General features: G+C 37.5%; 2 protein-coding genes across 2 annotated transcripts; one reads left to right on the forward strand and one right to left on the reverse strand.

Moving 5' to 3' along the window:
- The first annotated feature begins 6703 nt into the window (after positions 1–6703).
- On the forward strand, positions 6704–11317 carry LOC112277438 (DNA repair protein recA homolog 1, chloroplastic). Its single transcript, XM_024509745.3, has 14 exons — positions 6704–6940; positions 7076–7310; positions 7624–7715; positions 7975–8050; positions 8198–8260; positions 8451–8580; positions 8753–8838; positions 9132–9257; positions 9511–9615; positions 9801–9857; positions 10026–10088; positions 10303–10379; positions 10578–10650; positions 10751–11317. The coding sequence occupies exons 1-14, from the start codon at positions 6876–6878 to the stop codon at positions 10883–10885; spliced, it is 1383 nt and encodes a 460-aa protein (XP_024365513.1). The 5' UTR covers positions 6704–6875; the 3' UTR covers positions 10886–11317.
- A 327-nt stretch (positions 11318–11644) lies between these two features.
- On the reverse strand, positions 11645–13420 carry LOC112277439 (uncharacterized). Its single transcript, XM_024509748.3, has one exon. The coding sequence runs from the start codon at positions 12675–12677 to the stop codon at positions 12111–12113; it is 567 nt and encodes a 188-aa protein (XP_024365516.1). The 5' UTR covers positions 12678–13420; the 3' UTR covers positions 11645–12110.
- Positions 13421–16065: the final 2645 nt, after the last annotated feature.

Below are 16065 nucleotides of genomic sequence, written 5' to 3' on the forward strand. Positions count from 1 at the left end.
CTATTGGTGAAAAGACTTCAAGTGGCATTCTAAACCAATATTAAGAAATTCAAGATGTATTTGAAAAAAAGAATATGGATACACTCCCGGAACATCGTCCCTATGATTGCTCAATTGACCTTCAAGAAAGAGCACAACCGCCATTCGGACCAATCTACAGTTTATCACAAAATGAGTTGGCTGAACTCAAGGAGTATATTGAAGAAAATCTAGCCAAGAATTTCATACGCCATTCTAAAATCTCCGGCAGGAGCTCCAATTCTATTTGTGAAGAAAACAGATGGATCATTGCGGATGTGTGTTGATTATCGAGGACTCAACAAGATTACTATAAAAAACAGGTATCCACTACCTTTAATATTCGGACTTATTGATCAGCTGAATCAAGCTAAGATCTATACAAAAATAGATCTTCGGGGAGCATACAATCTAGTACATATCAAAGAAGGAGATGAATGGAAGACTGTGTTTCGAACTAGGTATAGACATTTTGAATACAACGTCATGCCTTTTGGACTTACAAATGCACCAGCAGCTTTTCAACATCTAATGAATGATGTTTTTCGAGAGTTTTTGGATGATTTTGTGGTATATTATCTAGACGACATCTTGATCTATTCTAAGAATCCAGAAGAATATGAACTTCATGTTCATCATGTGTTACAAAAATTAAGAGATGCAGGACTCTATGTCAAGATAGAAAAGTGTGTATTCCACACTACTCAAGTCAATTTCTTAGGTTACATCATTTCAAATGATGGACTTATGATGGATCCTAAGAAAGTTCAAACTATCATAGACTGAAAGATTCCAAAAATGGTAAGAAATATCCAATGTTTTTTGGGATTTGCCAACTACTATCGGATCTTCATCGAAGATTTCTCTCAAGTTGCAGCTCTACTTATACGTTTGACTTGTAAAGACAAACTCCAATGGAATCAAGAAGCGAAAGTTGCTTTTGAATCTTTGAAGACAGCGTTTATTTTTGCACCAATCTTGTATCGTGTTGATTTTTCCAAAGCATTCTTTATGGAAACAGATGCATCGGACTTTGCTTTGGGTGCGATTTTATCACAAATGGGAACAGATGACAAACTTCATCTAGTAGCCTTTCAATCAAGAAAACTCTCAACAGTAGAAATCAATTATGAGATCCACGACAAAGAACTTCTTACAATTGTGGATTCTTTTCAAGAATGGCATCATTATCTAGAAGGCGCTTCTAGTCCAATCACCGTCTATACAGATCACAAGAACCTCGAATATTTTATGTCAGTACACATATTAAATCGTCGCCAAGCTCGTTGGAGCATGTCTTTATCAAGATTCGAGTTCATCATCACTTATCAGCCAGGAAAACAATAAGGTTTATTCGATGTCTTGTCTAAGACTTTGGAGCTGATATCTAGAGATTTTTGGTGGCCTCAAATGTGGAAGGCAATTAAAGATTTTGTACAATCATGTGATATTTGCTCAAGATCAAAAACTCCTCGTCATCGACCTTTTGGACTTCTTCAGCCATTAGCCATTCCAGAACAACTATGGTCTTCTATTTCTATGGACTTCATCACGGATTTTCCAATCTGAGGTTCTTATGACTCTATATTCATGATAGTAGATCGTTTTACCAAGATGGCACATTTTGTACCATGTACAAAATCTATCACAGGTAAAGAAACAGCTAAGCTCTTTCTTGATAATATCTATTGCTATCATGGATTATCCAAGGATATTATATCAGATAGATGAACTCAATTTGTATCAAGATTTTGGCGAACTCTTTTCAAGATTCTAAAAGTGGATATAAAACTATCTTCGGCATTCCATCCTCAAACTAATAGACAAACGGAGCGTGTTAATCAAGATTTGGAGCAATATTTAAAATGTACCATTAATTACCAAAAAGATGATTGGACAACTCTTTTGCCATTGGCAGAGTTTGCTTATAATAACACAGTACACTCTTCTACAAAACAAACACCTTTATTTGCTAATTATGGTTATCATCCACGACTTGATACTTTTGACTTTTCAAAAGTTGATAATCCTGCTACAAAAGATTTGGCAATTCATTTATCAGAGCTATATGCAACGATAAAGGCATAGTTAAAAGAGGCTTAAGAACAACAAAAGGTCAATACGGATGTCAATCGAAAGGAACAACTATCATTCATCTTGGATGATAAGGTATGGCTATTTTGTCGTAATATCAAGACCACTTGTTCTTGTGACAAGTTAGACTATCGAAGGTTGGGACCATTTTCTATTTCTAAACAAATCAATCTAGTTGCATATCGTTTATATCTACAGGAGTCAATGAAAATCCATCCAGCATTCCACATGTCTCTTTTTCAACCATACAAGACAGTAGACATACCAAGAAGACGACAAGCTCTACCTCCTCCTATAGAAGTGGACAATAATGAAGAGTTTGAAGTAGAAGAAGTCTTAGATTCAAGGCGACGCCAAAATAAATTAGAATATCTTGTCTATTGGCGTGGATATAGTATTAGTGAATGCACATGGGAGCCAATAAAGAATCTTGCAAATGCAACAAAGGCGGTGGAGGCTTTTCATCGACGACATCCATCAAAATCAAAATGAAAACCTTCTTTACAAAAGAAACATCATCTACGCAAGATAACATTCTACTTTCAATTCTTGTTCGTAGCTTTGTTGTAGTAGTGGCGCTTAGGAGATGAAGAACCAACAACCAGCGGATTCAACTCAAGAGCCTTCATTTGCTGACCTGTTGGATGAGACATTATGATTGTCACAACCTTCAAGACAATGCAATCGAGATGAAGATCTTCAAGAACGAAATCTTCTTCCTCGAATAGATGGCGAGATACAACGCGTTTGATATCATGATTTGGGAAGGGACTCTCGATGTTTGGTGATTGTACTAGAGGTAGGAACAACTCCTGATGGTGTTTCAAATATTCTATTCAAAGAAAGTTACGAACGCCTCAACAATGATTAAATAACTAGGTGGTCTTCCCGCCGTGGTATGGGACACTAGCGATGGTTGAGAGGCCTTATCAATCATCTTCAAAGAGAACAAAGATCAGAGTATGTGGCGAATACAATTCGTCGCATCATAGATTTCCTCAACATACGATGACCGCTCCTCGTAGAACTTGTCCCTAGAAGGGGGGGTAATGTCACAGACATAATCATGTAAGCTATTAATTACATATACAAATAGATAGAAGTAAGTAAAAATAGGTAAAAGTAAGTTAATTCTATAGTATTTAATATGGAAGCTTTCTAGAAGCTTCATAGACGCTGCTTTGACTTCATAGGTGTCTTTAATTGACTTTTTGGATTAGAAACGTGGTCAACAAGTTGGCCATGTACCACACATGTTGTTAGCTTGAAGATCAAGCTAACTATGTGGCCCACACGTAGAAAAACTTGCCTTGTAAGTCAAGGCATGTGTCCTATAAAGTCAACACATATTGGAGGTCCTATAGAATGTCGCCACGTAGCCCTTAGTTAAATAGTATATATAGAGACAAGAGTGAAGGCTTCTTCACTCTTGTCAACTCTTTTCTTGCTTCTAGTCTAGTTTCAAGGGTCTCTAATTTTCTTGTCTTTTGGCAATAGCCATTCCAGTTTTTCTTTCAATATATATATTTATTTATATATATTTTGTTACCTCTCTTTAAGTGAAGGCTCACTTGTTTGAATTGTTTTTTCATCGAGTTCTTGTCCTTGACAGTTAAGCATAAATTATTTTACTTCATATTATAATTTTTAGAAAAATTAATTGATGAAAGCAATGTCATCTTACTTGATATCAGTTGCAAGTTGTTAAACTTATAAAACATATAATAAGTTTAGAAGTAAGTAATCTACAACTTCTAATATGCTTTTATCTTTTCAAGAGAAAGGAATAATCCATTCTTAATCAAAAAATAAAGCTTTGATATTGTAAGTGCACTCTTATCAATATATTCAAAACCAAAAATTTAAAGAATATAAATGAAGAAGTGAAATATTTTTCAAAGATAAAAATAAATAAATAAATAAATAAATATATTCAAAAAGAAATTATAATGGCTATTGCAAAAGATCAAAAAACTGCAAACTCTTGAAACTAAACTACAAGTAAGAAAAGATTTAAAATGAGTGAGAAAGGACTTATTCTTATCTCTATATATACTATGTAATTAAGAGCTATTTGTTAACATTCTACATGACCTCCAATATGTGTCTAAGTTGTAAGACACATGTCTAATTTGCAAAATTATATACGCCATATGTCCAACTTGTACCACAAGTGGGTAACATGTGCAATGCATGACAAACTTGTTGGCCAAGTTTTTAACTTTTTAATTACTTATAGACATGTGCAAAGACAAAATTACATTTATGAAGCTTCTAAAAGGTTTATTTTTAAATATTATCAAATTTATTTACTCTTACATATTTTTACATACTCAAATTATCTTAATAATTATTAGAATAAATATAGATGTCTATGATATAGATTCGAATTTGATTTTATAAGTCTTTGTAAGCAATTAATAAGTTGAAACTTGACTAATAATTTTACCATGTGTTGCACATATCAACTATTTGTTTTACAAATTGGCTACATGGCATAGATGTCAAAAATTTGTCTTGCAAGTTAGATATGTGTTATAAAATGTATAAAATATTGTAGCATGGCTTCTTAGTTAGATAGTATATATGAAGGCAAGAGTGAGGTCTTCTTCACGCTTGTCAATGCCCTTGTTGATTTAAGTCTAGTTTTAAGAGTTTTTAATTTTCTTCTCTTTGGCAAAAACCATTCTAGTTTCTTTTAGGATATACATACTTATATATATATTATTTTTGATATAATTTTTAATTTTATTCATTAATCTTTCTTTAAGTTTTTATCTTTGATATATATATATATATTTTTATAATTATATTATATTATTTTAAAAAAATGCTTTAAATTCAAATAGTTGGCTTATATGCATTTTGCTTGTAATTACTTTTGCTGATGCTTCAAATTTGGATTGAGATTTCTTTAAGAAGTTATCAATCAAAATTGTTTTAATATCAAATTAACCATCTAATCATATTTTTAAAGTCTTTAAGTTTTAGAAGATTAAAACAATTGCAAAACCAACAATTGTCAATAGATGTTTTTGTATAAATAAAAGAAAAGATGATTTTTTATTTTTTATTTAAAAATAATAATTTTCTTAAATTTTAATAAATGTAGGCTGTTGAATAAAAATATTCTTGATTTTTTAAATCTAATATTTTATGGTATAAAATAATATAATAGCTATTATATATCTATAATAATTTTAGATATAATTATTAAATGATTATTTTTTTTATTTAATTATTTTAAAAATATACTTTGTATAAAAAATTTGACATTTTTCAAAAATTCATGCTATTTTATTTTTAAAATTATTTCTCCAATTGATAAGTTATAATTTTGGATCCTATATCTTTAATAATATTTTTAATATTTTTTCTTATATGATATTTTAAAATTATATTACATTAAAGTAAGCTTTCACAACATACTTTTATTAAAGTGCCACCTGTCTTAAATGTCAATTTTGGGATTTAAATTAATTCTTTGTTTTCACTAAAATTATAATAATTGATAATAATTTATGTTATAGAATTGTAAATTAGTTCTTAATTTTCACTCAATCAATTTAGAATTAACATAAATTATTATCAATTCATAAATTATTAAAATTTTTATCTTTCAAAATATCTTTATCTACATAACATAAAAATTTGTTTAGGTCATGATTTTTTTATTTTTTCTTTTATTTTATTTTTAATTTAAGGTCATGAATGGCAGTTAATTTTTTATTAGTTAATGAATTAATCAATGGGTACTTTTATCTTAATTTTTTTTACAGAATAATAATGAATACAATCTCAGTTTCTTGGTGAACTTTACACATTTATACATCAATAAGGATATATTTACACACAAAAAAAAAAAAAAAAAAAAAAAAAAATCTTTAAACAATATGGTTATTTAAATTATTTTAAAAGTATTCCACATGATATGACAAAAAATTCTAAAAGATCAGAAAACTATTATTTTCAGAATAACACTGCAGGGATTTCATTTTTTCTTATTTCTTGGTTGCAAAAAATAAATTTAACTTCTATGCTTGCAAATTTGATATACTATAAAATCATATGATGTATTAATTCTTTTGGAATGGAAGATGAGGCCAAAATAGTTTCTGTATTGTGAATTTCACATGTAGTCACAAACATTGTAATACATTTATCTCTCCATGAAACTTGGAACTTGGAGTCTTCCTTGCTGGGCAATAAAGAAAAGTTACTTATTTGTTTAACTGTGTTTTCAAACCTGCAGATTCTTAGTTGGGATTGTTCGTTGGTTAGATTCTTAGTCGGATTAATGGGGCCAGCTAACAGTCCGAAACCGTGGACTCCAAAGAGTCGATCCCGTGATCTTTTAATGGGAGCTTTATCGAAGCTTGTAAAGCAAGCGACCAGGACATATCTACATTCACACCTGCACCTACCGCCGCATATACCCTGGGTCCCGTCTACGTGGACGATGACATGGCACTGGTGTGGATTGACGCGTTCTGATTGGCAACCGCAATTCTGTGAATTTGTCATTCCCAGCGTCGACGTCGCAATTGCTCTGACCTCTCAAGCTCACCGCTTAAACCCTATTACAGAATACAGAAAGCTCTTGTGTTTCTGACCTCGCTGCTATGTGTCGAAGCAGTGCTTGTAGTTGATGTCGCCTGCTGTAATTTAGATTAAATTTGCAGGATCAGCGTTTGCTGTGGAATCTCGGACACGGTAGGCGGGTAGAAGACCTTGAGAGTGAGAGAATTGTATCTGCAATTGGCATGGCAGCAATAGCTGTGCAGTCGAATTGCTGCTCCTTCAGCTCCGACTGCTGCTCTCAGCGATGGTGAGGACCTTCTTCTTTCTCTTTTTTTCCCTCCTTGATTTCTTGTAAAAACCTATGGCTGGGGAGTTACTGTCAGTTTTTCTTCGCATGGCTGAGGTTCGAGCAATCGGATTACCGGGGCTGGTGGAGATGTAGGGATCCATTCAAAGGCAATGGGAGGGTACAGCGTGGACTCTTAGCTGGTCCCATCAACCTGCGCATGCCAAGCCCGTCTCAGCTAGTCCAACAAGGATCATGTTCCATCAGCTGCAAGGCTGGCGGAACTTCAAAGCAGTCTGGCTCTGCTCTTCGAGCAAAAGCCAAGAAAGGATCCTCTGATATTAATCCTGATGACTACCTATCTGATGACCAGTTGCAATATGTCGACCGGGTAAGTCTTATTCTTTACTTTTATCCAGCAGCATTACACGCTTAGATGAGTAATACTCAATGGGTTCATATCTAGAACCGAATGGTTGATTTGAGCTTCCGGAAGTGCTTCATACAATCGTGAAAGATACTCTTTTATACCATGAATCGTAGGACCTTTGGTGCACACATTTGTAGGAATGTGCAGGTCGTGGCTGGATTATAGTAAATTAATTTGCTTGAAGTCAATGTTTTCTTCTTCTTCTTTGTTTTTTTATTAAACGTTTTTATAAATTTTCTTGTAATCTTACAGTGTATACCTTTTTGGTGAGCAGCAAAAGGCATTAGAAGCCGCGATGAGCGACATCAATGGCTCATTTGGCAAAGGAAGTGTGACCAGGCTTGGTAGTGCTGGCGGAGCGCTTGTGTGAGTTTATTATCCCTATTGAAGGCGATCGAATTATATATATTTGTAAAAAATTCGTTGTTGGAAAGGTTATCAACTTGTTTGAATTAATTCGTTTACTAGGATATTGCTGGTGCAGATGATTGGTTAACTAGTATGTCAAGCGTCATGTCACTAGACCACATATATTTCTTAACCGATGCTTACGGACAATCTTTTGCACTGGCTTTGATGGATTGCATTCTCGTTGAATTAAGTTAAGACGGAACTTATGTTGCAGAGAGACCTTCCCCAGTGGTTGCCTCACTTTGGACCTTGCATTAGGTGGTGGTTTTCCCAAAGGACGTATTGTGGAGGTCTCTTCTATCTGCGTCTTATTTAAGCAGATATACATTGCCTTTCATCCTTCGTATATGCTTTCATTATCTACATCCTTTTGTGTCGCCACCGTTCTTTTTTGCTTTACGGATGTTTGACCTTTGCCCTTGTGTTTGTGTCGGCAGATATTTGGTCCCGAAAGTAGTGGGAAAACCACGTTAGCGCTTCATGCCATAGCTGAGATACAGGCAAGCCTCTCGCAGCTTTTCATTCAGATGTTATTTGAATTCTCTTGCGTTGCATTCAATTAATTGTTGTTTCATCGTAAATTTGATTTCAGTAAGTGATTTTTTTGCTGGATATATTCGCGTGCATTTTTTTTTTTTTTTTATTTTTATGTAAAACTCCTCAATTCGATCGGCATGCTTTTGATTGCAGAAGAAAGGTGGGAACGCAATGTTGGTGGATGCTGAGCACTGTTTTGATCCGTATTATTCGAAGGCTCTCGGTGTTGACGTGGAAAGCTTGATTGTTTGTCAACCCGACAATGGTGAAATGGCTTTAGAAAGTAATATACCTCTAACAGTTAATTTTTATGAACCTAAAGTTGTTGCACCTCATACCAAGTTTCTGAAATTTTGCCTGTGAACTCGCACCTATTTTTCACCTTCTTATTTCTCATTGGGAGTAACTAGGAAATTTACTTAATACAAGTGATCTTACTTCTCCTTCTTCACCAGCTGCTGACAGGATGTGCAGATCTGGTGCTGTGGACATAATCGTCATTGACTCTGTATCTGCACTTACCCCCCGAGCTGAGATTGAGGTATTGTTTCAATTCAGATGTTCAAGTATGTGCTATTCGTATGTACTGTCGTTTGAGTAACAAACATGGCTTCATCCTTTTTCGTAATAATGGCCAGTAAGCTTCCGTACCTCTTGCATCTAGTTTAAATTTAATCTGAAAGGTATTAACTTTTGTTTTGCTAATCCGCTGCATCTATGGAAAAAGGATTAATGATATCGTGATATAGTTGTCTTCGCCTTTTTTGTAGGATGCTTCCAAGTACCATTATGTGCTTATTACACACTTACGAAAAATACGTTTGATTTCCTCAGGGAGAGATTGGGATGCAACAAATGGGACTACAGGCCCGGTTAATGAGTCAAGCTCTTCGTAAGATGTCTGCCAATGCTGCACGCGCTAACTGCACGATTATTTTCTTGAATCAGATTCGATACAAGGTTAGTATGTTATTGCCAGAATTTGCGAGGAAGAAGGACTTGCTTGATTTCATTGAGTGCAATTGATATCTTTGATTACCCATCACATATGTGGATCTGATGTGGCGTTTTTGTGTGCCAGACGTATGATCATTTGTTTTGCCACCAAATGTATCTGAGCACTTGTCGATCCTGTCATATTGTTCCTTACATTTGCTGCCGAATGCTGCCATCATATCTTGGATTCTTAACCTCGCTTGTTGATTTTTTGCAGATAGCTGTTATGTACGGAAATCCTGAAGTTACAAGTGGTGGTCTTGCTCTCAAGTTTTTTGCTTCTTTGCGCCTTGACATTCGCAACACGGGCAAGATTAAGTCGGTGAGCTCCTGATGATACCTGTACAATGAAGTCGTTTGCTAATAATTTCTTAGTGAATAAGTACATTGATTTGCGTCAATCGATTTTTGATTAATTTGGATCTTACTTCTGTACTGTTATCGTAGAGTTTTTGCCATTGTAATGGACAGAGTTTGATAATAATGTGGGTGGGTTCATGGACACAGCCAAGAGGTGAGGATGATATTGGCATAAGGGCTCGAGTTCGAGTACAGAAGAGCAAGGTGAGGCAGCGTACTGTATTCAATTATTTAGCCTCACAAAAATGAATTTGTGACACCTTCAAATGCTTTCAATAAGTTACTTGAAAACATATGAATGTTTTTAAGATGTCCACCAAAATGTTAATGTTCTGAGATGGCTACACCGATCAATTGGGGTGTGGATTTTAGGTTTCAAGACCTTACAAACAAGCAGAATTCGATATAATATTTGGCGAAGGCATTTGCAAATTGGTGAGTTTAGGCTGAAATTTATGCAATTAGCTGCAGTGGTCGCATAGAATCCACGTATCATCTTCATATTGTATTCAATGAATAAGCTTTTTACCCTGTACGGTGCACTAAAATACGTGATTGTCGTCTGGGGCTAAAAGGCATCTAAATAATTGTACGGTTGAGGTACCGTGGAAGATTTTCAGTTAGTCACTACTGTGTATCTTGTTTACAGGGGAGCTTACTGGACTCAGCAGAGACAGTCGGTGTTGTTGTGAGGAAAGGTGCTTGGTACAGTTATGGAGAAACCAGGTGCCTTACAAAGCAATTTATCAATTCCTCACGCAAATGCAAATGAAAATGACTCGTTTGCTATGTTTCTCTTGAGTTTTAATTATTAGAAACTGGAATTCAATGCTAAAGGTAAGGTCGTTCAATGTAATCCTGACGAGTTTTCTTTGATAGTGACTTCACAGCTGATAGTAGGACAACAAATTGGTTTGAGTGCAGGTTAGGTCAAGGGCGAGATAAAGTTGTTCAATTCCTCCGAGACTACCCGGAAGTGTGTGCAGACATTGAGAAGGTACGTGCTGATCGTGCTGTACTGGTCTAATATTTATGTTCTTTTGTGAAGCTCCATGTGTTCCTCAAAACTTAAGGCCAACTCCGTGACTATCGCGCAGGTCGTTCGAGAAAGAATTGCAGAAATCATGACAACAAAGCGAGATTATAACGGTCCCAATGGGAGTGCTGTGGTTCATGCTGGAATGGACATCGAGGAAATGATGGGCGAAGACAATTTGGGAGAGCTTGACTGAATGGTTGCTGTGGTTGTAGGATTTCCATTGTTGTGGAGAAAACCTTGTTTTAAAGCAGCTCCTCTTAATTAGCTTTCGACTCTTTGCATCTCACCAAACCAAACGACTTTCATTATCTTAGTGCCGTACATGCGTCGTTCTCGCCGCGCCTTGAAATGGCCACAGCCATTTTTAGGCATTTCCCGACTTACACATTACTTACGAGAGCTATTTAGTACTCACAGCTGCCTATTTTACTTTCACTGCAGCCGTCAATGTACCTTTTAGTCGTTTCTTACGGCCGCGATCGGCAACTGCTAAGTGAGTGCCTTGTTCCACATGCTATTGAACAGTTTAGATTATGGACAACTGGCAAACTGGTCCGAAAGATCTCACGGTAATTTCTTTGTTAGTTTCAACACAAAAAAGATAATAACACCCGATTTTACGGCACACTAGTCACCGATTACTCCACTAGGCTCTGACCTCGTGACTCTCCTCCTCAAAACTAGCATATGAACTGCTATCTGCCAATACTTTTAAATTACTTCCACCCTACATTGATACAGATTCCAAACGATTCTTGTCTCTAGTGACCACAATAAGTAGCTTCTGTATTTCTGAACAAGTTTGGACGAGCTCACGCATGACAGTGGATGTGATTTTCCTAACCACTTCCTTCAGCGACGTCACCCACTCTAAACCGCAGGACTGCCTCCTTCAACCCACCATGAATTGTGCTTAGCTAGTGTTCTTGACAATCTCGACCAAAGAAGAAGATTCTGATATAATACCTTAGATATCAGGTGGCCGTGATTTATTCTTCACCTTCACCACCAAAGTACATTATGTCTAAGCACTCCTTTTGTGTCCACTATCAAAGCAAGCGAACAACCCTAAAACTTACTCAACACTGCCCGTTATCAACCCCCACCCCTTCGTCACAGCAGTTCCAATCCTTCATAGGAATGAATCTCATCTCATCGTCTCCTCTCACAAAATCCACCCAAGTCAAGATCTGTACGCGATTCGTACTGTAACTTACGAGGGCACTGAATGTTACATATGGCCAGTAATCACGAGCACGCATTGGAGATGCAAGATGCAGTCGGTAGAGACACCCTAGTACAAAATCAGGTCTCAACTGGAACAGAGTACATAAGAAACCAGGAGCAGAGGAAGTGCTCGCATCGCCTGGTTACAATTCAGCCACACTAAAAATTTGCAACTGTGACAGGATAATTGACTAACTATCAAATCCGGAATACACTCCAGAATCGCGAAGCAACCTCTTCTCCTCCTCCACATAGTTCTTGCCACGGCTTGCCTGACCCATCTCCCGCTTCCGCTTCTCCTTCTGCGCGAATGTCACCGCCTTCTGCTCTGCAATTGCATCCCGCTTCTGCTTCTTCGTGAAGTTGTAGGCCGCAACTGCTCTCGCAGCAGCAGCTTCGGCATCTTCGGAGATAGTCTCGCGGATACGCTCACGAAGCTCTATGGACTCCTGCTCCTCCGCGTCGCCTGTCCCTTTACGCTTCCCAGACGACCATGACCAGTCTTGATCTCCAGCATCTTGTGTGGGTGCCGGGACATTCATGATCGAAAGACCTCCCGTGTAGCCATGGCGGCTCAATGCCTCATAGTCCAACCTCCCCGCTTTCTTCTTGCTCTTGTCCGAATTTTCGCCCTCTACTATATCGTCTTTTTTACCGCCGCACTGCTCCTCCTTCTCATCGGGGCCGTCTTCATCCGAAGAAGACTCTCCCGATGACAAAGCTGCCAATGGGTCCATGGCACTCCATCCTCCTGCCATGGTTTATCGAACCCTAAACCCTTAAGTAAACGCGCCTTGAGCCCCTTGCGAATTACCCCAACTCACCATCCAAGGTTCGCAATACAGCTACAAATAACCAACTCACAAAGACGGACTCATTTGAGAGAAGTATACTAATCTACAATCAACATCAAAACAGTATGACTGAATTCTCCACTTGGGACCGAGATGGAGGGAGAGGTGACATGAGCCGTGTTGTGAACGGGGGACTGACAGTTGGGAATCTTCGTTTTGTATGCATTTGCACTAACGAATTCATTCCCCTGCTGCCTGCTTGGTCATAGACTGCAGCCAGAAACTCCGAATGCTCCAGCAGAGAGGTTGTGATCATCCCTGTCGGTTCAGCGAGGCCGAAGAACATCAAACAAAGGAGACACACGTCGGCAGCAAACCTGCTTGCACTATCCTGTCACGATTCGACTGAAGACCGCGCCAGGTTATCAACACAGTCGGGGTCTCGGAGTGTGATTCACTATTACAAACGTTTTCCTATTTCTACTCTCCCTCTCCACAGCATTAGGGCTTTACTCCCACACACCCCTGAATATGGGTCCCTCACTGCGCCATCAACAACACCCACAAATCGTTATCCAATTGCGTTAACAAGGATATTCTAGGATTGCAGTGACTCATGCAGATGGATCTGAAGGTTAGCTACATAGACCCACGGACTAAACCTCTGCCGACAACGCCGACAACCCCGACCCCCGCCATTCAGACTCCTCTGCCATCGATGCTGATGTCCTGCATTACCCCGAGGATGAGCAACTCGTTGTTGCTGAATCCTGATTCGTGACTGATACTATCGAATGTCCCTTCGTTTCACCCTGTGGATTACACATCGGAAGAATTGAAAAATATATCTATATATATACATATATATATCAACAGTTTAAGATCATACAAATGTTAAAATAATAATAATAGTAATAACAATAGACTTATGTATTTTTATAAAGAAAAAAGTGAGTAAAAAAGAATTAGATATGAAATAGAAAAAAGAGTTGGAATATCTATTGTCAATCTCAAAGAAACAATAGAGTTTTAAACCAAGTCTAGAATATAATAGAAGAGTTAAAAAGATTAAAGATGGCATCATTCTTGCCACCATGTACATTATCTACCATAAAGACATTATGAAAGCTTTTAAAAATTATAAGATTTGTTGTTCAAACATCAAGTTATAGGTTGCTTCAAACACAACATCTTTAAAGTAAAAAAACTTAAAGTACATTTTTTATAGTCATATGGCATATCTATAGAAATCTAAAGATCTAATTGTCTGTTAGAGACATAGTCCTTAGAACCTTCTAAAGACAAGCTTCTAGAACCTTCTAGAAGCAAGTCACTGGAACCTTCTAGAAGCTTCTTAGTTGGTAGAAGATATTAGGGACATAGTCCTTAGAACCTTCTAGAAGAAAGTCTCTGGAACCTTCTAGAAGCTTCCTAGTTGGTAGAAGTTGCTTGAGAAGCTTCCTAAATAGGAGTATATATTGGAATCGAGGCTGAAGAGTTTTTTAGTCTCGACAACACATCTCTTGGAGCTCTAGCTCACCTCTCTGGTATTGTTCTTGTATTCATCTGATTAATCTAGTTCTTGCCAGTTCTTCTTGAACTTCTTATTAGATCTCAAGTCTGTATTCTGTGTCCGTGACAGTTTGTCAAGACTTCACTCACCTCAGATATCAGAGCTAGTTTCTTCTTTGTTAGAGTGTGGATTATCCCTCTGCTTGGAAGTGTACTAGCACTTTAGAGGTTGTGGATTATCCTCCTTTAAACTGATACTTCTTTTGTTACAATATTGGAGTCTTATTCTTCTTGGAGAGAGTGGATTACCCCTTTTCTTGAAGCTCTTAAGGCATTTTAGAGATTGCAGAGTACCCTCCTCTAAACCAATATTGTCTTCTTGTAGAGTCATTTTTGTCCTTCTCTTAGAATGGCCGGAGGCCAAGACATTAGTATGACGGAAAGTTGAGAGTCTAAGTTAGATACTATCATGAATGCCCTCGCTACGTTATTGCAAAGAACTGCAGAGATTGAAGGAGTCGTGGCAAGGCTTCATAATGATGGAGCATCTGGGATGGCACAATCTAGGTTGCACCAGCCTCAAACTTCTACACTTGGAGAAGCAACTTTGCCTCAGATTCGACAAGCATCGTTGGTTCTACAACATAAGAAACCCCGAGTTAGCCTTCCGGACAAGTTCGATGGTACGCATTCCAAGTTTTGAGGATTCGTCAACCAAATCACGTTGATAACAGTTTTACAGCCCGAACGCTATCCAACAGAGGAGTCATGTGTTGGGCTTGTTGGAACCTTACTTACAGGACAAGCTCTATCATGGTTTGCTCCTTTGTTTGAGAAACGATCGTCCATACTAAACAACTTTGAAACCTTTTTGGAGGCATTTGCGGAAGCATTTGGTGAACACGATAAGGTTCGATGGGCTACAACAAAGATCCGGTCACTACGACAAGGGATGCATTCTAAATCAGTCTATGCATTAGACTTCAGGTAATTAGCATGCGACATCAATTGAGACGAAGAAGCGTTGATGAGTCAATTCTATTGGGGTTTAAAGGACGATGTGAAGGATTTGCTATTAACTCTTCTTGATCCGCAAACGCTCAACGAAGCTATTAGCCAAGCTGTGAAGTGCGATAACCGCCTATTTCAACATCGCCAAGATCAACGTTCAAGACAACATACGATTTGCTACACCCCAACTATGTTGGCAAGCAGCGTGAATTCACATTCAAAGGTAGAAGACATGCAAATTGATGCGGTAGGTGTCAAATCTCTTACTCTAGAAGAAAAAAAGTGGCGTATGGAGGAAGGTCTATGCTTGTATTGCGGTGAAGAAGGCCACAAAGTTGGAAACTACCCCAAGAAGCAAAATCGACGTATTATCAAGACTAAGGGCACGTTTATTCAAGAAAACGAGGATGCCTAGTCATAATAAGAACCGTGCGGCTAGACAGTGAAATATCGCAACAACAACCAGGTTCCTTTCTTTCCGCTCAACCTGCCCTTTGTTTTACAATCCCTTTGCTTATTGGCCCTCAGAAACTGAGAACCTTAGCATTATTAGATTCAGGAGCATCTCCTTGTTTCTTAGATGAAGAATTTGCGAAGCGTCATAAGATCCCTTTAGTACAAAAATCCAAACCTGTTCACGTTGAGGTCATAGATGGACGACCTTTATTGTCTAGTAGTGTCACCCATGAATCAGAACCTATAGAAGTGATGTTTAAGGATCATAGTAGTCATATTATTTTCAATATTATTAGAACCCCATCAAATCCTGTTATTCTTGGTCTTTCCTAGTTGGAAAAGCATAATCCATCCATAGATTGGAAGTTGCGGA

This window comes from Physcomitrium patens, chromosome 25 (assembly GCF_059467195.1).
Source record: "Physcomitrium patens ecotype Gransden chromosome 25, ASM5946719v1, whole genome shotgun sequence".
NCBI classification, from domain to species: domain Eukaryota; kingdom Viridiplantae; phylum Streptophyta; class Bryopsida; order Funariales; family Funariaceae; genus Physcomitrium; species Physcomitrium patens.